Source organism: Diabrotica virgifera, chromosome 4 (genome assembly GCF_917563875.1).
Source record: "Diabrotica virgifera virgifera chromosome 4, PGI_DIABVI_V3a".
NCBI lineage: Eukaryota > Metazoa > Arthropoda > Insecta > Coleoptera > Chrysomelidae > Diabrotica > Diabrotica virgifera.
This window is the reverse complement of record NC_065446.1, coordinates 28,113,493-28,138,027: the sequence shown is the minus strand read 5'-3', so window position 1 is coordinate 28,138,027 and position 24,535 is coordinate 28,113,493. Positions and strand designations below refer to the sequence as shown.

The following is a 24,535-nucleotide window of genomic DNA, read 5'->3' as shown; positions in this document are numbered from 1 at the left end:
AATTTTTTTCAAAACTGTATATGAGAAGCAAAAATACTTTTGAATTACGAAAATAAAAACAGTAGGTCATCAAAGAATCTCTTATGACTTTATATGTAAGATTCATACTATTATATTACATGCCTTCAAAAGTACTTCATTTGAATTATTAGTTAATATATATGTAGGTACTGGTCTGATTACACCACTGTTACCCATGTTTTATTAAAATACCTACCCATCTGTGTAAAATATCTGTAATTGATGGTATTTAGATGTGATATTTGTAAATGAAGTCAAAGCAGGTAGGTATTCTTTGCCTTTGCTGAAAAGTAGTGTGGGTGCACCTACCTCATGAAAATTTGCAGGAAAACAACCATTACTAGCATCAATGTTTTAAAGGAATTGGGTATTGGGAAATGAAATACTAAAGCTAATAGTAAAGTAAGGACTACGCAAAATAAATCAAATCAATTTATTGAAATTCAGATATTACTTATAAAACAGCAAAGCTTAATAATACAAATGTATTGTCTAATTACATAGTTATGAAAATGATACTTGGTGCACAACAAGAACAAAAGTTTTTTATACCAAAATCAGATATTTTGTGATATTAAATTAAAAAATTAAATAAAGCAAATTAAGAAACTATGTCTGCCCATTAATACACTAGATTTCCTGATCTATTTTGGATTCAAAACTTTTGCAACAAAAAGATGCAAACCAAACATCATTTTGATAATTTTTGACCGCCTTAAATACATTGTAACATAGATTAGGGTAATTACATTTATTTTAAGAAGATAATAGTAAACAACTAAATAAATAAAAATTATATCTGAGACATTTTAAGTCTTATTATGATGATCAAAATTTATTAAATTTTAATAGCAATGTAAACATGTATCTTTTTCAACAAGGCATTGTTTTGAGCTTGAAAATTGAAGAAATTATTCCTAGCTAAATGTTTTTAGAATTATCGATATAGCTACTCGACTCCTAACTGCAATACCTTAGAATATTATATTTTTAAAATTGTTCTGAAGCCATTTCTTTGTGGCATTTATGTAATTTACTATTCTAATTGGGAAATAAGCCACAATTTAACTTGAAAAATGATTTTATTGACGTTTCGACTTCCACTTCAAAGGTCGTTATCCAAGTAGGAATTTATGGATTCGCAGTAGGCCGGGTTTAAAATTTAAATTTCAGTTGACCATCTTAAAAAACGTGAACCATCAATCTGTATGACTGTGCAAAATTTCAAATCTGTATTTATTTTGATAACCGAAATATACAAGTGTCTTCATCTTAAATGCAACACACTGTATGACTGCAAACAATTTTACTTCTATTAATTTTTCTTGTAGATATTATCAAAACTTACCCACCAATGCACTTAGTCCAGTCTTTTAATATAGTCCTGTCGCCAGTGGGGGTACAACGGCCTCCTTAATTCAGATGGACTGACCCAAGTTTTTTTGTGTATTTTGACCCGCAGAACACGAATTTTTTGGGTAACAGTCGATCCTGATGTCGATAAGATTGTTATAAACAAAGAACTTGAGGAATCACATAACAGCGATTTTTCGCAAAACAAAACATTTTTTTGTATTTTTTGGGTCATTCTAAGCAAAAAATGGTTGTACAAGTTTTTTGGTAGGATGCATAGTTTTCGACATAAACGCGGTTGAACTTTCAAAAAATCCCGAATCCTTTGAACCCGAATAACTTTTGATTGAAAAATAAAATAGCAATTCTGCTTACTACATTTGAAAGTTCAAGTCAAATTCTATCGGTTGTGATTATTTTCATTGCTAAAAATTAATGTTTTTATTGTTAAACAAAGCTATAAACACATAGTGATTGAATGTTTTCAATGCATTTCTCATTTGAAATCGAACGAGTAGGCGCGCATACAAGATTACGTACATTAAAACGCATGCATTGGGCACGGGAAACACTATATTATGTGTTTATAGCTTTGTTTAACAAATAAAAACTGAATTTTTAGCAATGCAAATAATCAAAACCGATAGAATTTAACTTGCACTTTCAAATGCTGTAAGCAGAATTTCTATTTTATTTTTTAATCAAAAGTTATTCGGGTTCAAAAATTGCACTTTTTCGATTTTTTGAAAGTTCAACCGCGTTTATCTCGAAAACTATGTATCCTACGAAAAAACTTGTAAGACCAGTTTTTTGCTGAGAATCACCCAAAAAATACAAAAAAATGTTCCGTTTTGCGAAAAATCGCTGTTATGTAATTCCTCAAATTCTTTGTTTATAACAATCTTATCGACATCCGGGTCAACTGTTACCCAAATAATTCGTGTTCTACCGGTCAAAATACATAAAAAAAACTTGGGTAAGTCCATCTGAATTAAGGAGGCCGTTGTACCCCCCCCCCCTGGTGAAAGGACTAATATAGGTATATGCTTCCTATCATGAGCATTTTTCAGTGCGTCACAAATGATAGAAAAAAAGGTAAGTCCGTAATAATATACATTTCAGTGACATGACATTTTAGTTAAATCTGACAGTTGTCACATTTTATTTGCAATTTGGCATAAAATCAAATCAATTGTGTTTATTGCATTTATAAAATGATATTTCCTTTGATTTGTATAGTCTTATAAATTGTACAGATTATATTCGTAGATATATTATATAATTCATAAAGATTTTTTTTCTATTATAGAGGCATATATTGACAACTAGAATAAATGTTATAAATGTCACCGACGAAATGTAATCACCGACGTGCGGTTTTTTCTGTCACATGCAATTTAATGCGTTAGAAAGTAATCAAAAAACTGTGACGCACTGAAAGATCCTCATGAGAAAAAGCATACACATTAAACGTTGAGAATCGCTTGATTCTTGGTGTGACAAAAAATCTATCACTGATGTTGTCGAACGCATAGGCAAGCTGAAATGGAATTTAGCAGGTCACATAGTGAGTCTAAAATACTCAAGATGTACCAGAAAACTATTTAACTGGCGCCCAAGAGAAGATAAACGCAGCAGAGGCTGACCACCAACACACTGGATGGACAGCATTAAACGGATGTCCAAGAAATGGCAAGAAGACACATCGAACCGTGGAAAAAGGCGAAAAATAGGAGACCTGTGTCCAGCAGTGGACAGAAGAGGTTGCACGATAATGACACATTAAACAGCTAATAAAATCCACAATAAATCACAGAAAAACAACAACAAAGATGTGTAAAAATAAAGGAAAGATGACACAATCTTACAAAATCAAGAATTACAGTTAACAAAAGCAAAACTAAATGTTGACAAAGAAAAAGTGAAGGCAAATTACCTTCTGGATAAAACTTTAAAACTTTGCATTAGCTATGTAAGGGAAACCATTAAGAACATCTGTTAAAAACATTGATCAAGGGCAAGCAAAAGAAGTAGAAGCAGACCTCAAACAAGATGGACAGATGACATCAAGCGAATGGCTGGCCACAAATGGATGCAAAAAAAACAGCAAACAGATATGAATGGACCCATCCGAGGATGGATGGGATAGCTGTTGACAGAGGTGTAACCAGGATGATCATAAGGAGGGGGGTTACAACCACTGGATGGTCTCTGGGGGTATGGAATAGTAATGGTGTTAAGCGTATAGAGCTCAAAGTATATCCAAATGGGGAGGGAGTCATAACCCCCCCTGGTTACACCTATGGCTGTTGATGATAATGATTAAAAACATCTAGAGTTACAAGATATCATTTGGGAAAAATGGGAATTGACAGAAACAAATGAGAATGATAAAAATTCCTTTCATAGTTATCTTCTTCCCAGTTATGATATAATGAGTTAATAATAAAGCTGATAAATGAAGATGACTTTTGAAAATATCAATAATAACACATTCACGGTCACGACTGCACATGAAGTCACTTACTCCATAAGAATACGTGTATACATGTGAAGCGTATCCGTGAATGTATTAATATTGCAATATACAGTGTGTTCCAACGAAAAGTTGACCCCGCCCCCAGAAACTCAAAAACCAAGAGTTTCTTCACAATTTAAAAAAGCATGTCAATTTGTATTGAAAGGGGGACGAATTTTCATGCAAAATTCATGCCCTAAAATGTAACCCCCCACTGCCCCTCATCAATCCCCAGTGTTTTTAAATAGCAAGTGTAGTCGAGTGGCACATCATTTGAAAGGTAATTTTTTTCTCTACACGACCCTCTATTTTTTTTTAATTTGCGGAATAACTTTAAAGATAATTTTGGATTTAACTAATTTATAATAAATTTGTAAAGTCCAAAATTATCTTCAAACTTATTACGTAAATTAAAAAAATAGAGTGTTGTGTAGAGAAAAAAAATTACCTTTCAAATGATGTGCCACTCGACCACACTTCTTGCTATTTAAAAAAAAACTGGGGGTTGATGTGGGGTAGTAGGGGGTTGCATTCGAGGGCATGAATTTTGCATGAAAATTCGTGCCCCTCCCAATAAAAATTGATGTTTTTTTTTTTATTTTGAAGAAGCTCTTGGTTTCTGAGTTTTTGGGGGGTCAAATTTTCACTGGAACAGTAACTTAACACTTAAATAATCAATAATATTTTTTAAGCCTTTTTTTTCTGAAATATGGCTTTCAAAATTATAAATGTGAATTTGCAAATACATCCATACTAAAACTCATTTTCATCAACTAATCCTAGATGTAAAAAAAGAGTACAAGGTCATTCATAATATTTGAATAAGCTCTTGACCTCAAAATCAAAATAACACTAGGTATTTTTATGTAAACATAATTTAGAAATAATATAATCATAGCAAATACTAATTTGAAGAAAGAATACTTTTACTCTTTACCAGAAGTCAAATAGGTAAACCTGTTAGGAATTTATTTTCTTTAGCTATTTTTATTTAATTTTTTACTAGGTAATGTTTTATAAATTAGACTTAAAATGTCCCTAATATAATTTTTGTCCAAATTTCAAATTATTTAGAAAATATCTAGGTATCTTTTCTGTTCTAAAATTTCTATATTTACAATTAAACCGTAGTACAAATAATTATGAACTATATTTTTTCTAACATGAAATTTTTATAACTACGCAAAATCATAAAATAGAAAATCACTGGTACAGTACAGAACAAAGACCTCTGTCATGCAATGCTAGGAAATACATAACAAAAGGACTCTGCTCTGAGTCAATTTTTCCACAGGCGAGTTTAATCAATACCTCTACTCGCCTGCAGAAATCTGCTGCAACGTAAAAGAGAACAAAGAAAAACGTAAATGTTTAGCATATTATGTAACGCTTGTTAACAAAATGGGTTCATTTCTATTTGGATAATGATAAAAATATAAACTTACCTGATAAACAGCAGCTCTTGGCAAATCTAAACAAACTGCGCAGCATAAAATTCCGCCCAGCCTTTCTTCTAACTTGTATTTTTTGTCATCTGGTAGTTTACTACTAATTTTACGTTTTTTTATGTCTGGTTCTAGGAATTCTTCCTGTTTTACATCCTCAACAATTTGCGAAGTAGTCTCGCTACTCGATGATGTTGGCTGAGTTTCAGACATGTCGATAGGATTAATATCCTCGTTGATAGCTAATTCAATCATTACCCAAACACAAAACAGCTGAGAGGAACACTCTACTTCCACACAAAACCAGAAAACAGCTGACGTGACGTTTCTTATTTGACACGAACCCTAGCGTGTTTCCCTCGCCCCACCTGAACCAAGTATCCGTCAAGGCCACGCCTTCATCCATCCTTTGTTTTTATAAATAGGGATGTTGCCAAATGCAGATATTTCTTGAATTCAAAGAAATTATTTTTATTCAGTGGCGTTCATTTTAACAATTAAAACAAAGTTGCTGATATAATGGATCAAATTAGTAGTCTTAAGTGAAAATGTATTTTTACCTTCTATTATTGATTTTAGTATTTTAGTATATTAATACAAAACTGGTCGCGATATATATGTCAAAGGTAAGCTGTTTTTTTTATATTAATAGGTATTCTTCTAAACATTCACATTTCGAATGGCCCAAGCACTTATGTTCTTTTCTTGCTAGCTAATTTACAGTCCAGATTTCAACACTAGATAACAGATGTACTGGCCATTATTTTTGTATTTCCATGTTAATTTGTATTCCAAATTGATGTTCTGTTTTTAAAATTGTATTAATAAGCGTTGAATCACGTGTAGCGTGAACCAAGCAACAAAGGATATTGAGAAACATGGGATAACAAAAATAGAGGAAATGAAAAACCTAACAATAAGGTTCAAAGATAAGAAGGATATATAAAGAAGAAATAAACGTTCTTATCATGCCATTGAATATTTTATAAAAATATTCTGCAAAAGAATATTTTTAAAGCATCATTTTATAAATTAAATAGAAGGAAAATTTCTCCCCTAATAAGGTCCAAAATTAAAGAAAAACATTGTTGAAACATAAAAATATATTAGCTGACATGAAACTTAAACCACAGATAGTTAGTTAGGAATATTAAGGGCACTTAATGAATATATTGAACGCCATGCGAGTTGTATTTAACTCGCGCCTTGTTTGGCCCAGGCGCTCAGGCTCAGCGAGTTAAATATAATTTACATTAACATTGGAGCCTTCACGTGGAGCCTGACGACACAAAAAAAAATTTAGTGTGGCGGTTAATGTGTTAATTAAGTTATATCGGCGATTTTTTGTGTTCTGTGCGTTATTCCTTTAATTTTTAGATTTTTAGTCTGCGTTTATATAAAAAAAGGAATGTGTGTGTACTTTGTACGCACGTAAGAAGTTATACTTCTATTATATGATTTCAACGAAATTAATATACTTTAAACAGTTTATTTATATTTTATTTAAATATTAAACTAATTTTAATACTTACTACTTCTCAAAATTTTTTATTAAAACAGTGCCAAAAATTAAAATAAAAGAATAAAACACACACAAACAAACACATTGAAAAATGCCACAAATGATTTCTGAACAATGTAGGAAAAAATTTTAACTAAATACGTATTTTCTGAAAAAAAAAATATATAATAAACTTACAATCATAAAATGTATAAAAAAAAAATAAAAGTTTCCATTGGGGTTCGAACCCGCTTATCAGCGCAGTTAGTATTGAAATTCATTCACCTTAAACTTTTACCCACGGAGACCATGTGTCATCATGTGCGAAGATCAACTAACTAAACGGATTAAACTTTTGACGGTTCTGAATTTAACCAAATTAAATAATAAATTAATAAATTATGGTTTTGCTGGTTTTCGATTCAGAGGGTTGCACACGCGCTAGACAGGCTGTTTCTACCATTTCAGGCGTCCTCAGTAGCTTTTGTTAGCGTGCACACCTCTGAATCGTAAAATAGCTCCACCATAATTTTAAAGGGAATCTGAAAAATAATTCAAATGTCCCATTAGACGCGATACAGCGACATCTCATAACAAATTGAAGAGTCTCAGATGCAGAATCCACCAATTTAATAAAAATTAAAATGGTAAATAGTGATTTAAACCTGAGACTTTTCGCGTTAAAAGTTCTTACTGGTACATCCTTAATCTGCGACTTTTTCATTTAATAAGACAGCAGACGACGAATATAGAAAACGAAAGGGAAACGATCACATTCCGCCTTCATCCGTCTAGGAAAAGGACGGAATGAAGGCGGAATGTGATCGTTTCCCTTTCGTTTTCTATATTCGTCGTCTGCTGTCTTATTAAATGAAAAAAGTCGCAGATTAAGGATGTACCAGTAAGAACTTTCAACGCGAAAAGTCTCAGGTTTAAATCACTATTTACCATTTTAATTTTTATTAAATTGGTGGATTCTGCATCTGAGACTCTTCAATTTGTTATGAGATGTCGCTGTATCGCGTCTAATGGGAAATTTGAATTATTTTTCAGATTTTCTTTAAAATGATGGTGGAGCTATTTTACGATTCAGAGGTGTGCACGCTAACAAAAGCTACTGAGGACGCCTGAAATTGTAGAAACAGCCTGTCTAGCGGGTGTGCAACCCTCTGAATCGAAAACAAGCAAAACCATCATTTATTATTTTATTTCCTTTACTCGGTTTGAGTACTGAAAGTTCCTCTGCTGTCCTTTTCCTAGACGGATGAAGGCGGAATGTGATCGTTTCCCTTTCGTTTTCTATATTCGTCGTCTGCTGTCTTATTAAATGAAAAAGTCACAGATTAAGGATGTACCAGTAAGAACTTTCAACGCGAAAAGTCTCAGGTTTAAATCACTACTTACCATTTTAATTTTTATTAAATTGGTGGATTCTGCATCTGAGACTCTTCAATTTGTTAACCAAATTATTTTGAATTGAAAGAAATATTAGAATACAACAAAACATAGAGTAAGAAAACAATATATTAGGTGAATATTGATAGAAATTTTGATGGTAATCAAATTATGTAAATCAAAGCATTACATACTATTTTAGTAGGTTCTTTTTAAATTTTCCAAATAGGTAGGTCCTACCTATGAAATTTTTTATTAGGATACTGAAACATTTACAGTTATTACGTACCTGTCTCTTTTAAAACTATTTATCACTACAATATTATAAACTTGCATTTTTCTCTGCCAACACAACAATAAAAACTAATATATTGAACAATTCACCCAATCAGATCCCGTATAACGTTTATACCATACTGTCTGTGTGCGCATGCGCGCAGAATTATGAAATTTTACTCTAAATCGCGCCTAAAGAAGTATAACTTCAAAAACAGTTGATTGTAGAACTCTTTAGCGACGTATTATGGCCTGTTTTTAAACCAAGAGGAGTAATTCAAATTTACCGCGCCGTAAATACTTGTTTGTAATTGGTCCAACCTCAGGCAAGTTTACTCCCATATATATATAATATCACATGGATTAGGCCAGGTCCGAAAAATAGCGTAACGCGGAGCAGTTCGGGTCGGTGGTCTATCTATCTCTCTCTACCGGCGCTTATAGCTTTCTCTCTCTAGCATATGATGGCCGCCGCCTCTGTGTCTGCGTCGTTCTATTACTCCCATCTCTTGGTAGATACGCTCACACTCGCACGACAGACAAAGATAGCTAGACCACTGTACTTGATATTGGCGTTACACCCCGATGCATTGAGTGGGATATACCTAACCTGGTCTATGGTTAACATGTCTCTGTTTACTCCACTATTATCAAATTTTGACACTAATGACATTTATGAAATTTTGACACTACTGGCATTGCATAGGCTAATTAAGTTATATTGGTGTATTTTTGTATTTTCTGCGTTATTCTATGCGTGACCTATAATCATAGTTAGCTTCCAGCGGATATTAGGCTGTTTTATTATAATTTACAAAATTTTGTAGGTACCTAGTATGGCACCTAGGTAGGTACCTAGTATGTAGGTAGGCACCTGTATGGATTGAAGCGTTGAGATTCAAAAAATATGAGGAAATATTAACGAGAACCCAAAGAAAACCCCTCCTGAATAGTCCTGAAGGTAGTAAGTGCATACCGGACTACATCGACGATAGCCCTACAGGTGATTGCGGGTACGCTCCCCATTCACCTCCTAGCAAAAGAACGTAAGATCATATACGAAAATGATACCGGCCATCTAATAGGGGTGAAAGCCGAGGTAAGGGAACAAATGCTAAACGAGTGGCAACAAGAAAGGGAGGAACAGATAGAAAAAGCACAATGGACGAAAACACTAATCCCAAATGTGAAAGAGTGGTACCAATGTAGGTTTAAAAGAACAAAGTACTTCTTTACTCAATTCCTGACCGGGCATGGCTCATTCAGGTCTTACACATATCGCATAAGGAAAACTGAAGATGACTTGAAGATGTATAGAATGTGGAGTGCGTGACGACGCAGATCATTGTGTATTCCATTGCAACGTTTTCCACGATAAACAACAAGACATGAGAACAAAACTAGGTGAGACAACACCAGAGACTATAATGAATGTAGCCATGCAAAGCAAAGAAAATTTCAACGTGATAGTAGACATAATAACAGAGATAATAAAAAAAGGAAACGAGAGAGAGAACGAGACAAGATGGGAGATGAGAGAGTGACAGAAAACATTATTAAGGATATTTCATCCCTTATTTTACCTATACATATTTTATCTATACAATTTTATCTATACACTGTTTTATGAATACTTATTTTATATTATTTAGTTGTGTACACTTATGATTCCTTTTATTTCAACTTTTTTCATATACTTTCCTTCTGTACACAGTAGGTACTCAATGTTTTATTTCTAGAAGAAATAAAAGAATAACTATTCCTCACAGTCGGCTCCACCGACATGGAGTAGAGATATATACACCTCCAGAATTTAAACTGACATATATTTGCAGAATAGGTACTTATAAAAAATATATCAGTTTTTATATTTATTATGTACCCTGGATGCCTAGATGCATGAATAGCACTGACTCTGGTCCAGAAAAAAAACAAAATATTTGTTCAACTTCTGGCAACATGGCAAGTGCTTTCCTCCCTTTCTCTTCTATTTATGACAACATTTCTGTTCCCAGATGATCAAATTAAACGAATATGCGTCGTAGTCGTCGGCTCTAGTCGTATTTTAGATTTTGAGTTGGAGTTTATGATAAGAATCCCAGGGCTACACCTACAGGGTCATGCTGCTGCTGCTCTAGAGTTTGATGTAATATTTTGTTTAGCCACAATTATTACCACAGATTTGTGATTAAAAATAAGGAGCAAAACACCCAAACAAATTCGTGTGTTTGAGTGGGTGTTGACCTAGATAGATATACCTACTTTAAATTAGAAAAGATTAGATTAGCATTAATAAGTGAATGAATTGAAAAAAAGAAAAGTATTTTTTACAAAGCCATATGTTCAAAATTAATAAATATCACTACGAAAAAAAAGATCCCGTTGTTCAAAAAAATTTTTGCTTTTTGCAAAAATTTTTTTTTGTAGGGGAGCAAAGTATGCTAAATGTGCAGTCACTCGAGCGCGTTGGTGACCTATTGGGTTGTTTTGTGATTATTAGGTCCTAAAACTAAAAAAAAAAATTAAGTAAAATTTTCCATTTTAGTGAGGACTTCCCATTTTTTAATTTAATTTTCCATTTCCAACAATCGTTTTTTCCGATTATAGCGCCATCTATCCATAATTCGAAAAAATGTTTCGAATAAAAGTTGCTTATTTTTATGCAAAGAATCTAAATCTGTAATAAAAAAGGGGGCTCCCATTTAAGATTTTAAAGTAACCCCCCACCCCACCTCCTTAGGGGATCGTGTTTGGTACCATTCGATAGATTTTTCAAAAAATATTGAATTTTTGAAGTGTATTTTGCAGTTTTTCGACCAGATGTTTATTTTGTGAAATATCGCGGGATTTGTATTTAAAATTTTAAATTTACCCCCACCTCTATCCGTAGGGCGTCATGTTTGGTATCTTTCGATAGATTTTTGAAAAATATTGAACACGAAGTTTTTAGTTCTTCGATCTGACGTTCATTTCGCCAAATATTTGCTTTTTCTTTGTGAAATTTTTTGACTCCTCCATTCCCCATTTCCGTACGCCCCGCTCAAATCGTCAGATTTTTTAAATATACACTCTTTTTCATGTACTTAACTTACCTTGTCTTAATCTGACAATTTCGAGTATTTTTAAGGATAGATTTTTTTTCGGGCCCCCCTGAACAAACTCCCCTGTGTTAAGAGCCAATATATGGTAGAGGTATACATCTGCAGGGCACCACGTTTCTCCCCATATGATAATCTGACGCGCTCGAGTAACTGCAAAAATCCCCGCTTGGGCTCCCCTACAATTAGAATTAATAAGTGATTAGAAAATTATATAATATGTAATAATTTATAATACCTATGTACCTATATTATACATTTTTTATAATATATAAAAGAAATTAAATATACAGAAATTACATTGAAAACTAATAAAATATTATGTTGAAAGCAGTGGCGGTAGACATTTGCCTTGCGGGGGGACTTGCCTTGGGGGAGGAACTTCCAATGAAACACCAACCAAAAGACATCTTCCATCCACTGCTGGACATAGGTCTCTCCCATTTTTCGTCACTCTCCATCCATGGTTCTGTGCGTCTTGTTGCCATTTCTTGGAGATTCGTTTAATGTCATCCATCCAGCGTGTTGGTGGTCGTCCTCTGCTGCTTCTTATTCGACAAATTCCAAATCAAATATTTCAACGTACCTAACCTAAATAACCAAAAAAATGAAGCACTTTTCGGTGAAAAATCATCACAACTTTTTTAAAGTGTTAAAAAAGTTTTATTTTTGTTTTTTTTTTAAATAAGTTTCAAGTATCAAAATTAAGCAAGTAAAGCTTAAAATATTGTTGAATCTTTTTTTTTGGCAAAATAATCTTGAAAGTTTATGAAAATCTTGAAAAAACTTGTAAGTACCTACATATATTATTTATATGATCTGTAAGTTTCATCGGTTCACAGTGCTTTTATATTTCAAAACATTGGCATTTAAAGTAAAACAAATTTTTTGAAATTTTGAAAAAAAAAGTCTTTTTTCAAAATAACTTAAAAATTATTAGTGGTACCAAAAATCTTAGAGAGTAAAAAAATGTAGGTTTTGCTTTTTTGAATATTTCAGATTTTCGCTTTTTTTTGGAAGATAAAAATTGGTTAAGATATGACTGTTCAAAATTTGCATACCCTGGGTGGAGAATTTTTTCATTTATTAAAAATTAATAAATGAAAATAGTTTCTATCCTTGTGCGATTGGTACTCACCGGAGTACGACTTAGCTAAGTAACAAGACATTTACTCAACACACACACACACTACCCATTACACTAGGTACCTGATTGGAAAAATCCACTGAACCATGCCAATGGCCATTAGTTGTTGTTGAGGCATTAAGCCAAATAAAAAAATTGCATACACTCGTGATTAGTTGATTACAAAAAACGTGATTAGTTGAAAAACAACAAAAATAATGCTTTTTTAAACATTAAAACAATCTATGATGAGTTTTCCATGAAAAGTGCTTCATTTTTTGATTATTTCACGTTGAAATATTCGATTTCGAATTTGACGAATAAGAACCTACTTTTCATTAGCTACAACTGTGCTTCTACTGGGTCTACAGACTGCACACATACACCATTTTTTCAATTTATTAAAAGCTATATTTTTGATAAGAATATATTTCCGATAAAATACTTTTTGAGTTATTTGCGAAAAACCGTCTAAAAACGTGTTATTTTTTGTTGAAAAATAAAGATATGCACTTGCAAATAACTCGAAATGTATTGACTTGATGAAAAAACTCTATTGAACAAAAGTTGCTTAGAATTAGTCAGTTTATCCACTTCCGAACGTATTTTGACGGTATATTTTTTCACCCCCGAGAAGGGGTGGACTCAACCGTAGAGAAAAAACACACAATGGCACAATATCACTTTTTTCTTTGATATGTTAGCTATGCTTATACCAAATATCATGTCAAATGGCTCTTGTTTTAAATCCAAAGGTTCTTTAAAATCCGGACGTTTTGCAATATTTTACCGTGAGTGAATCGACTATACGGCTCATCGGTGGGTAGAAATCAGTGGCGGCTCGTGATTTTTACAATAGGGGAGGCTATACCTAACTGTAAAATATCTAGACAAATTTGCATTAGCAATAAAATGCGCCAAAAAATGTAATTCAAGGCCCCATTTTTTGACCATTTTTTATTTACATTTCATAATATCATCCTAATTCATAATTTCATGATATCATATCATTTTAAAAATAGTTAGCCTAATTGTAAAAGTTTAATACCAAAGTTTGTGTCGTTTAGTTGTTAACAATTCCATCTATTTGTAAATAGATACATATGCATATCAAAATAAATACAGATTTGAAGTTTTGCAATCCATACATAATGAAGCTTCAATTTTTTTAAGATACTCAACTGAATTTTTTTAAAAAATGAATAACCATTTTCAATCTGGTGGGATATGTTATATGCCATTAGAGTGAAAACTTAGTCTTTTGAATTTTTTTAATTCTAAACGCGGCCTACTGCGAATTCAAAAACACGATAAATTACCGATATTTTGCTTTGAGTTAGAGATATCGGTAAAAGTTATTTGAGCAAGTTGTTCCAAATATTATTATAACCCCACATACCAAATTTCATAACAAAATTGGCACTTTTAGATTTTTCATTATTTTTAGTCAGGACCCTAAAATTCGTTGTCCCGAGACGCACGCCACCACGCAACGGAGCCGAGAAGGTACTCTGCCTCCCTTGGTATATCTCCGGGCAGCGTGTGATGATGGCACCGTAGATGCCACCTGTTAGAAACGCCTGCTGCGCTGCACGGAACATTAGCAACGGAGACTGCTGGGCTTCTCGGCTCCGTGCTTGCATCTCGGGATAACCCAGGGTCCTGCCTACAATAATATGTAATAAAACTGAGACGCGATCATGCGTTCTAATGCTAATGCTCCGTACGTATGGATAATTAGTGATAATATGGAATTTACACGTTGTATAATAGTGAGAGTAATTGTTGTTTTCGCGATTCATGATAAACAAAACAGTGTAGAGTGTATAACAAATTTATGGGGAGGCTGAGCCTCCCTTGCCTCCTCTGACGAGCCGCCACTGGTAGAAATTAAAAAAAAAAACGTACCATACCAAAATAATTACCAGCTTCTAAGCCAAATTTGCTTGCAAAATTGATTACCAAATTGAGGGAATGATTAGAACAGGGAATATAAAAATGCCTTTGAAGATAACTGCTGAATTTGTCTTGAAGTCGGTTGTATTTTCCTGATATTTGACAGAAGTCAAAGCAAAAAACTGAGTTTGATTGGAAATAATAAATTAACCATTCATTTTTTTTGTCTCAATTAGCCCTATTTGATTTTTTAACATTTTTTTTAATTACTGCTTAAATAATTCAATATTCCCATATAGCACACAACGTCCAATGTACGTCCATATAACGTACATTTAAAGTCCAAACGTCCATGGACCAAAACTGGACGTACTATGTACGTACATTACGGGACGTCCATTGGACGTTGGATTTCAACGTACATTGGACATCCATTTGTGGTCCATGGATATTTTACACAAAACGCGACTATTATATTAAGTCCCAATACAAACTAAATGAGAATCTTCTTGACAACGTTGTCGCTCTTCGCGCTATCGGTCGTGAAAGTTAGTATTAGGCAGGTACTTTTAGGGAATTATCGCTGTTAATTGTTGTGGAATACTGAAGAATAGTTTATTTATGATAATTCACAGAATGGCAAACGCGCTTGTAATATACAACAACGGTACTGACTCTAAAAATAGTTTGGAACAGAAACAGAACAGAGATTAAACCTCTTTTAATGTGCATGCTTCCTAGGGCGTCATTATCTGAATCTCGTTTTTATGAAAATACATCCTGTGATATATTTGTGTTTTCTGTTTATCGTGCAAGTGCAGTCGTGCATTAATGAAGTTCCTATAATAAAGTATATATTATAATGAAGTTATAGTAAAGAGAAATAAAAAGGTCTTTTGTGTAATATTTTTAAGTATAAGTTTAGTATTATAAGGAACTATTTCCTATAAAGGCTTTTTGCTATGTATTCACAAAATTATAGATACTAGATTTCTTTCTGAAAAGTGCCCTACAAATGTCCATAAGACGTACATTGAATGTACATAAGGTGTACACTGAAAGCTTCAATACAACGTACAATGTACGTTTGTAGCAGACGTTCTATGGACGTCCAATTTTGTGAACTCTGGACATTCGTTGGACGTCCATCGGATGTCCATTGTACCTTAGCGGGACGTCCATTGGACGTTCCAATGTACACAGATGTACGTCCATTGGATGTCCATAAAACGTACTTGTGCTATCTGGGTTAATGAATGCATTTGTGTGGGATGCGGGCCCTATCAAGTGCCCGGGCCCTAGGCAGCCGCCTAGTCCGCCTAATGGTTAATTCGGCACTGTAAACACCTTTGTCTATCTCGGGTCTAGTATACAGTACCTACACCTAACTGACTATATGATAACTGTGGAGCTGAAGTTTGGAGACGTATTGGTATGGCAAAAAATGCGATGAGTCGCCTAACTAAAGTTTGGAAAGACAGATCTATCTCTCAAAATATCAAGATGAGACTGGTGAATGGCCTTGTATTCTCAATATTTCTATACAGGTCAGAGATTTAAACTCTTTGAGTCCAAGTGTGGTGCTTTTGAGAGTGGATACCTTTGAAATGTGGTGCTGGAGAAGAATGCTGCTCATACCTTGGACAGCTCATAAGACAAACGTTTCCATTCTAAACCAAGTCGAAATTAAAAAAAAAAAGGCTGTCCACAATATGTCTGCAACGAATTCTGCAATTCTTCGGTCACGTGGTTCGCAGAGGTTACGATAGTTTGGAGAGATTAATTGATTCTGGAAACGTTCCGGGAGAAGATCAAGAGGACGATCACCAACTAGATGGTCCGACCAAATGAAGAATTCAGCTGGAAACTCATTCTGCGAAGCTCTTAGAGCAGCTGAAGATAGATACCAATGGAATAAAATTGTTAGGAAGAATATTTGAAGAAATCACGATCCTCAGTGATGGGGAAACGACAAGAGAGAGATACGTTGTAAATCATCTTCACTTTGAGACATGAGACATTAGTATTAGTACATAGTCTGTTTGCATTGTTTATTGTTTTAAGTTGATTTTCCATTTATAGAAAATATTTTAAAATCTATATTAATATACATCGCTTATCCGGAAGAAAAGTGACATAACTCAAAAAATGCATAAATCGAGTTATCTTGTTAAATTCACTCCAAATATCCTATATTTTTATCAGGAAAAATGTCACATATATGTTTACTTCCAACTTCGAAAGATGGCGGTATAGTGTCATTATTCTTTTGATGGTAAAATGAATACTTTTATTCCGGAACAATGACACTTTTCAGTTATGCTCTGACATTCGATGTGAACTTCTCGTTATTTAACACAAAAACCGTTGTATTTCGAGAAGTGTCCTAGGTATTTTTCTATAAGTTTAAAAAAAGTGGCTAATATTTTAAAAGAAAAGTGGCATAACTCAAAATTCTTACTTTTTTTCTTTGTTAAATCAGATATCATAGTTTTTTTTTGGTTTTTCCTCTTACACAATTAGAAACATTCACTTATCCACATTCTTCGTTTTTAATTTATAAATTTTAACAGTTACCGTTTAAAACTTATAGTTAAATTAAGGTCTAAAAAATCTATTTTTGTCTCCCCTGAAAAACGTGGTTTTTTGAGTTAAGACACTGTTCTTCCGGATGAGCGACATATTCAAGATAACCGCGATACATAGCCCGGTTCTGTCCACTCAGCAAAATCGAAAACATCCAAAAATACTTAACGAACTTTTCCTCAGAAACACATATCTAAACAAAATATAATATATAAATTGCTGGGTCATATTTTGTGTAAAAGTCTGTTTTTATATTATCAGCAGAATAATGACTCAATTGAACGTCTTAATTTTAACCGTTTTGAAATACAGGGTGTGTATAAAACATACAACTGGAATTAATGCAATATTATTCAAATGGCTCGAACACTACGTATGGAAATAAAATATGAAATGTTTTGTTAATATCATTCGATTAGAGATTAAAAAATAAATTTGTTAGGTACCTACATCTAAAATTTTTTGTGAAAAAAACTTATTTGACCTGCCTCAATAAGACGCCGCGGTCTCTCGGTGATTGTACCGATTCATTTATATGGCCAGCACGCCACTGTGTTAGGGGGATTTCCCCTATTCTCTCCCCTCCTATATATTTCGATGCCTTGTGTATAGGATGGACTTTTTGGACGTCTTTTGTTCTCCACATAAGACGAGAACAAACTTCTAAGTGGTTGATTATAATATTGATTAATAAATCGTTGTCTTTGTATTAGGAAGGAACTATGATTTTGGCAATTACAGAGTTGTAACACCTGTCACCTTGTACATTACTTTAGTTTCTTCTGATATCTTCACCTAATTCATCTCGTATTATGAACTCCGCTTTTCTAATAGCTTTTGAGTTATGGCTGTGCTGAGTTTTGTTTCTGATGTATACTTCATTGTATGTATGGAGGTTTCGCCATATAATACAGGGTGAGTCATGAGAAACTGTACAGGGTTATTCACTATACTTTGACCCCCCTCCCCGTAAACTGCTTTATTTACAGAATTAGAAAAAAAAATACAAAAGGTATTCAATTTTTAAAATATGATTTTTTGACATATATATCGTACTAGTGACATCATATCCATTTGAGCGTGATGACGTACTCGACTATTTTTTTAAATGGGAATTAAGAGGGGTCGAGTGCTAGCTCATTTGAAAGGTTATTCAATTTCCTATTCAGTAATATTAGTCCTGTCGCCAGGGGGGGTACAACGGCCTCCTTAATTCAGATGGACTTACCCAAGTTTTTTTATGTATTTTGACCCGTAGAACACGAATTTTTTGGGTAACAGTTGATCCGGATGTCGATAAGTTTGTTATAAACAAAGAGCTTGAGGAATTACATAACAGCGATTCGTCGCAAAATAAAACATTTTTTTGCATTTTTTGGATGATTCTCAGCAAAAAATGGTCTTACAAGTTTTTTCGTAGGATGCATAGTTTTAGAGATAAACGCGGATGAACTTTCAAAAAATCGAAAAAGTGCAATTTTTGAACCCAAATAACTTTTGAATAAAAAATAAAATAGCAATTCTGCTTACTGCAATTGAAAGTTCAAGTCAAATTCTATCGGTTTTGATTATTTGCATTGCTAAAAATTAAGTTTTTATTTGTGAAACAAAGCCATAAACACATAGTGTTTCCCGTGCCCAATGCATGCGTTTTAATGTACGTAATCTACGTAGAAATTGTAGTATGCGCGCCTACTCGTTCGATTTCAAATGGGAAATGCATTGAAAACATCATTCAATCACTATGTGTTTATAGCTTTGTTTAACAATAAAAAAATTAATTTTTAGCAATGAAAGTAATTAAAACCGATAGAATTTGACTTGAACTTTCAAATGCGGTAAGCATAATTGCTATTTTATTTTTCAAGCAAAAGTTATTCGGGTTCAAAAATTGCAATTTTTCGATTTTTTGAAAGTTCAAGCGCGTTTATGTCGAAAACTATGCATCCTACGAAAAAACTTGTAAAAACATTTTTTGCTTAGAATGAACCAAAAAATACAAAACAATGTTTTGTTTTGCGAAAAATCGCTGTTATGTGATTCCTCAAGTTCTTTGTTTATAACAATCTTATCGACATCCGGATCGACTGTTACCCAAAAAATTCGTGTTCTACGGGTCAAAATACATAAAAAAAACTTGGGTAAGTCCATCTGAATTAAGGAGGCCGTTGTACCCCTACTGGCGACAGGACTATATACTTAAACATTAAAATGATTAATTATACAGGGTGTCCAATTTTTTTTTAAATTAATTTAATTGACACAAAAACAAGAATGTATGTAATTTATTTAATTCAAAATACATTCTACTGCTGTCAGAAAACAGAAATAAATGTTTATTGAGCAAATAAATATTACTTTTCACTTAAACTCAATGTTCAAAGCTGCCATCCATCCAGTACCGCGCCAGCACGTCTTAGCGCCTGTGTGCAAAACATTTAATGACGCCCAAAATGAACAATTATTTATTGTAACCAAAAAAAAATAACTAAAAATTCTTACACATGCAACAGGAAAATAAAGCAAGTTAAAATAATTAAGTAAAAATAAATCTTTGGCGTAATAGCATAAAAAACTAAAGATATAGGTAGGAAAACATGAAATACTTAGCTATTTTATAAAAAATTAACTTTTCGCGTCTTCAGTTTGAAAAATCTTTTATGGTGAATATCAATTTGATTTAATACTGTCGACTCTATAGAGATGGTAGATAAATTTATCAACGGCTCTTGCCTGATGGTCGATCTCAAATAATTTTTTAAGTTTCAGTTTATAAAAAGATCACTCAGCAGTGGCATCAGATATGGGCAGAGTGAGCAGAATGCGAAGAGCTATTGCTAAATTTGGGCAAACTGCAGTAAATTCGTTTAAAAATATAAATTTTAAAATTTTACAAACATTATTTAATTCTTTTAACAAAGGCTGATGCTGTATAATTTCTTCAATTAAATCGTCTCCCCCTATATCTAAATAATCATTAAATCTCATTTTTTTGACAAATTTCTACACAAAAGTTTTAATTGTGAGTGTTTTGTACTGTCGTTTAAATTAGGTATATAAAAATTTGAAAGAGTCAACATGATTTTCCAATATATCTTTCATTTATTGAAATTAATGCTTGGTCGAGACGAGAACACAATAAAGTAAATGAACTTTGTATGACATTTTGGGATCCAAAATCAGTTTGTCTTTATGTTCGTAATCGAACTGTTTGCTTTTATTCCGACGCCGAACTGTGTGTCTGATTGAAAACTGCATCCAGTTTCTCTGAAGTTTCATTTGCTGTAGTATGTGTTTTAAATGAATTCATTTTTTCGAATCCTGAGAAAATTAATAATTATTTTTGAAAAATTTAAAACGCAGAATGAAATATTACATTATTACCGAGGGCAGAAAGTCCTTAGAATTACCAAAAAATTTCATTTGAATGAGATCTTTGAAATTAAAAATCACACTAATTTTTTTTTCACCCCTGTAACTTATTAAAATAAATATTATAGAAGTTTTTAAGGACTTTCGGCCCTCGGTAATAATGCAATCTTTCATTCTAGGTTTAAATTTTTGAAAAATAGTTTCAAAATTTGTTTTCTAAGAATTTGAAAAAAAAAAGAATGAATTTAAAACACATTGCCGCATCCTTAACTCTTGTAAAGCATTTAAAGCATATTCATTGTTTTTGATTGTAAAATTTTGCTAACGAAGTTAACTTTCACCAGAACTTCACACCATAATGTGGACTGAGCATATGAATGTAAATGCTGTTATTTTAACTTCTAAGTAAAGTAAATAAATAATTAAAATGCAACAAGAAAATAGTTCCAGAACACTATTTTATTACAGAAACGTCAATTTAAAAAGTAATAATTTTAAATGATTTTGAAATAAGGAAATTGGTTGATTTTGAAATTCTATACAGTCCGTCTAATTTACTTACCGTTGGACGTCATTATCTTCGTTAGAGATATAAGTTGACATTGTTGCCCAATTACAAAAAATTCTTGAATTCATTTTAAATCAAACACATCACATAATTTTTGCGGCAGTGGATTAGGTAGCAAAACAAATTAATATTCAATGTAAATAAATAAAAACTTTAGAAATAGAAAACAAGAATTAAGTTATAGTTTTACGTTGTTAAGTACATCATAAAAACAGTAAATATACTGAAACAAATACTAAAGAATAAAAACAAATATGAAGTGTCATCACCGCAACTGTCAAATAAATGTTACCAATTTATGCCAAAATATCACCTTCGTTCGATTACAGTTACAGTGTGTTCCGAACAAGTTTGCTCTATAAAAACGCTTTATAATCCATTTATACAAATTAAATGAAATATATTATTGTGTATTTCTTTAAGTTAACATTAACAGAAATCTTTAAATATTATTTCTACGCGTACATAATAAAATTATATCTAGTGGCTGTAATGTCTGTGTACTCGGCAAAATAATTCTAAAAAGAACACACCTACCGCCTAAATATTTCGTGTTGGTATCATGGGACGTCACGGGCTATGACGCGGATAACGTGCAACGGTCAGAGTGCGTCCAGGGGCCTGATTCTAATTCATTTCGACAGTCGCAATTTCATTTCGACACCGCGCGATTCTTGGGGATATTAACCTTATTATGTTGAGACTGCTCAGAATTTGGGTTGGCGCTTCGGTTTCTTGGATTTTGTTGATAGTCTGGGAAAATTATCGAAAAAATACCATTTTTGGGAAAAATTATTTACCAGCTATTTTATTGCTAAAATCGAATCTTAAGATTGCATATATTAGTAATATGGGGTATGACAAGTCCGCAGAAAGTGTGTTATTTTATTTATAAACAAATTAGCACTCCTAAATCTTCTTTTTTTTTCAATTAGTGGTCTGTAACTCCTATATTTTTTCCTTTGAGCCAAAAACACTCAAATAAAAATTCACCGTAATTTAGTTCTGCACAAAGTTATTTTTTTTCCGATTTCCTTCAACAAAAATTTTACTCAGAAAATCCGAGTTTTCCCAAAAAATCTGCCATTTTCAATTAAAATTTTAGGGAAGTACCTAATTATTTATCAATAATTAAATAATTGAAGACATGAAAGATTTATTATAGTAGATTATACAGAGGGGCTAAATTATGGAATAAATTCATTTCTTTAAAACGGACGATTTTGGAGCAAAATCCCGAAAGAGGTCGATTTTTATTTTTAAATTACAATTTTTTGGCATATATTTCATACTAGTGACGTCATCCATCTGAGCGTGATGACGTAATCGATAATTTTGTTAATGGGAATAGGGGTCGTGTGGTAGGTCATTTGAAAGGGCGTTTAATTCTCTATTCAGTAATATAAACATTAATATCATTAGGTATTTATACATGGTTGCCAAAAAAAAATTTTGAATTAAATTAATTGGCGCAAAAAGAAGAATGTATGTAATTTATTTAACTCAAAATACATTGTACTGCTGTCAGAAAATAGAAAAAAAGGTTTATTTCACAAATAAACATTTCTTTTCGCTTAAATTAAATCACAAACAGACTCCCTCCTACCTATTGGCAGTTTGAACTTTTAATTTAAGCTAAAAGCAATGTTTATTTGCAAAATAAACATTTTTTTCTATTTTCTGACAGCAATACAATGTATTTTGAGTTAAATAAATTACATGCATTCTTCTTCTTGCGTCAATTAATTTAATTCAAAATTTTTCTTGGCCTCCCTGTATAAATAATGAAACTAATGTTTATAATACTGAATAGAGAATTGAACGCCTTTGTAAATGAGCTACAACACGAACCCATATTCCTATTTAAAAAAATAATTACGTCATCACGCTCGGATGGATGACGTCACTAGTTTGAAATATATGCCAAGAAATTTAATTTAAAAATAAAAATCGACCTGTTTCGGGATTTTTCTCTAAAATCGTCCATTTTAGAGAAAATGAATTTATTCCATAATTTAGCCCCTCTCTGTATATCAGGAGACCGGCGACAATCTAACCAATAGTTTAGCAATAATTAAAATGTTAATTAAAAAATTTCGGTCGAAATAATAACCAGAAAGATTATGATACACCAGAATAACTATGATTTTCATATAAAAAAGCACTATACCTATTCAACGTACCTTACAGGATTGAAATTGGACCATTTGAGCGGTCTCGGGAATGTTATAAAGAAACAATTTTTTGGCTTATAAGCAAATAGAACCCCTCAGAAAATATTAGATTAAATTAAATTAAGTTAACGCTGTTGAAAAGAGCACGGCTTCTGTGTCCTTTTCGAAGAAAAACAAATTGAATTGCGAGGAGTGATTCCAGGTATAACCGGTCAAATTTGACCGGCATTTGCGACAGAGTTATAAACAACAGGATTTTAATCTTTGAACCATTAGATACCTTTTAATTCCGGTCTTCTTTGTACATACAAATTTTCATATCTTCAAGACACTCATAACAAAAAAGATTTATGTCACTGTCACCAAATTATTTAATTATTGATAAATAATTACTTCCCTCAAATTTTAGTTGAAAATTAAAGATTTTGTTTGGAAAACCCGAATTTTCCGAAGAAAATTTCCGTCGAAGGAAATTGGAATAAATTATTAATGTGCAGAATTAAATTACTGTCAATTTTTATGTGAGTGTTTTGGTTTAAAGTTAAAATTTTCGGAGTTTTAGAGCAATAATAAAAAAAAAGATTTCGGAGCGCTAATTTGTTTATAAACAAAATAGCACACTTTCTGTGGACTTTGCACAGCTATATTACTAATATAGGAAATCTTGAAGATTTTATTTCAGCATGTCCAGCAATAAAATAGCTGGTAATTAATTTTCCTTGTTTTTTACTAATTTTCCCAGATTATTACCTCACATCTTTCATTGAGTTGATGATTCATGTTGTGGACATTCTCAATTATTATATTTCTAATTTAATACTATTCTATCTAATTCCTCAAAACAAGCAAATTTCAATTAAACCCAGCTATATTATAATACCTTTTGATTTAGTTTTCCTTGCAAGAAATAAACAAAACACATCTAAACTAAACCTAACCTCGCTTTTGGCCATTCATTCATCTCCGTGTCAAATAATTTCGACAGTCGCCATCGCCATATTGAAAGCGACTTGTTTAGTGTCGAAATTTGATTTAGAATCAGGGCCCAGGGAGAGTGTAGCCAAGCCCGGAAACCAGAGCAAAATATGGCCGCCCTCAGTGATCACTGGTTGCCCTAGTCGCACACAAAAATATAAATTTTACATAACTGTCAGTTGTAAAAAGAAGATTGAGGTTATATAGAAACATTGCAAAAAATGAAAAAAT

General features: G+C 32.5%; 1 protein-coding gene across 1 annotated transcript in view; it reads right to left on the bottom strand.

Annotated features, from left to right (window-relative positions):
- LOC114349333 (cysteine and histidine-rich protein 1 homolog) overlaps nt 1-5,686 on the bottom strand; it is a 60,710-nt gene extending 55,024 nt beyond the window's left edge. The window contains exon 1 of the mRNA XM_028299673.1: nt 5,338-5,686. Within this exon, the coding sequence (XP_028155474.1) occupies nt 5,338-5,592 (255 nt within the window). The 5' untranslated portion in view covers nt 5,593-5,686. The remainder of the gene's footprint in view (nt 1-5,337) is intronic.
- Nucleotides 5,687-24,535: the final 18,849 nt, after the last annotated feature.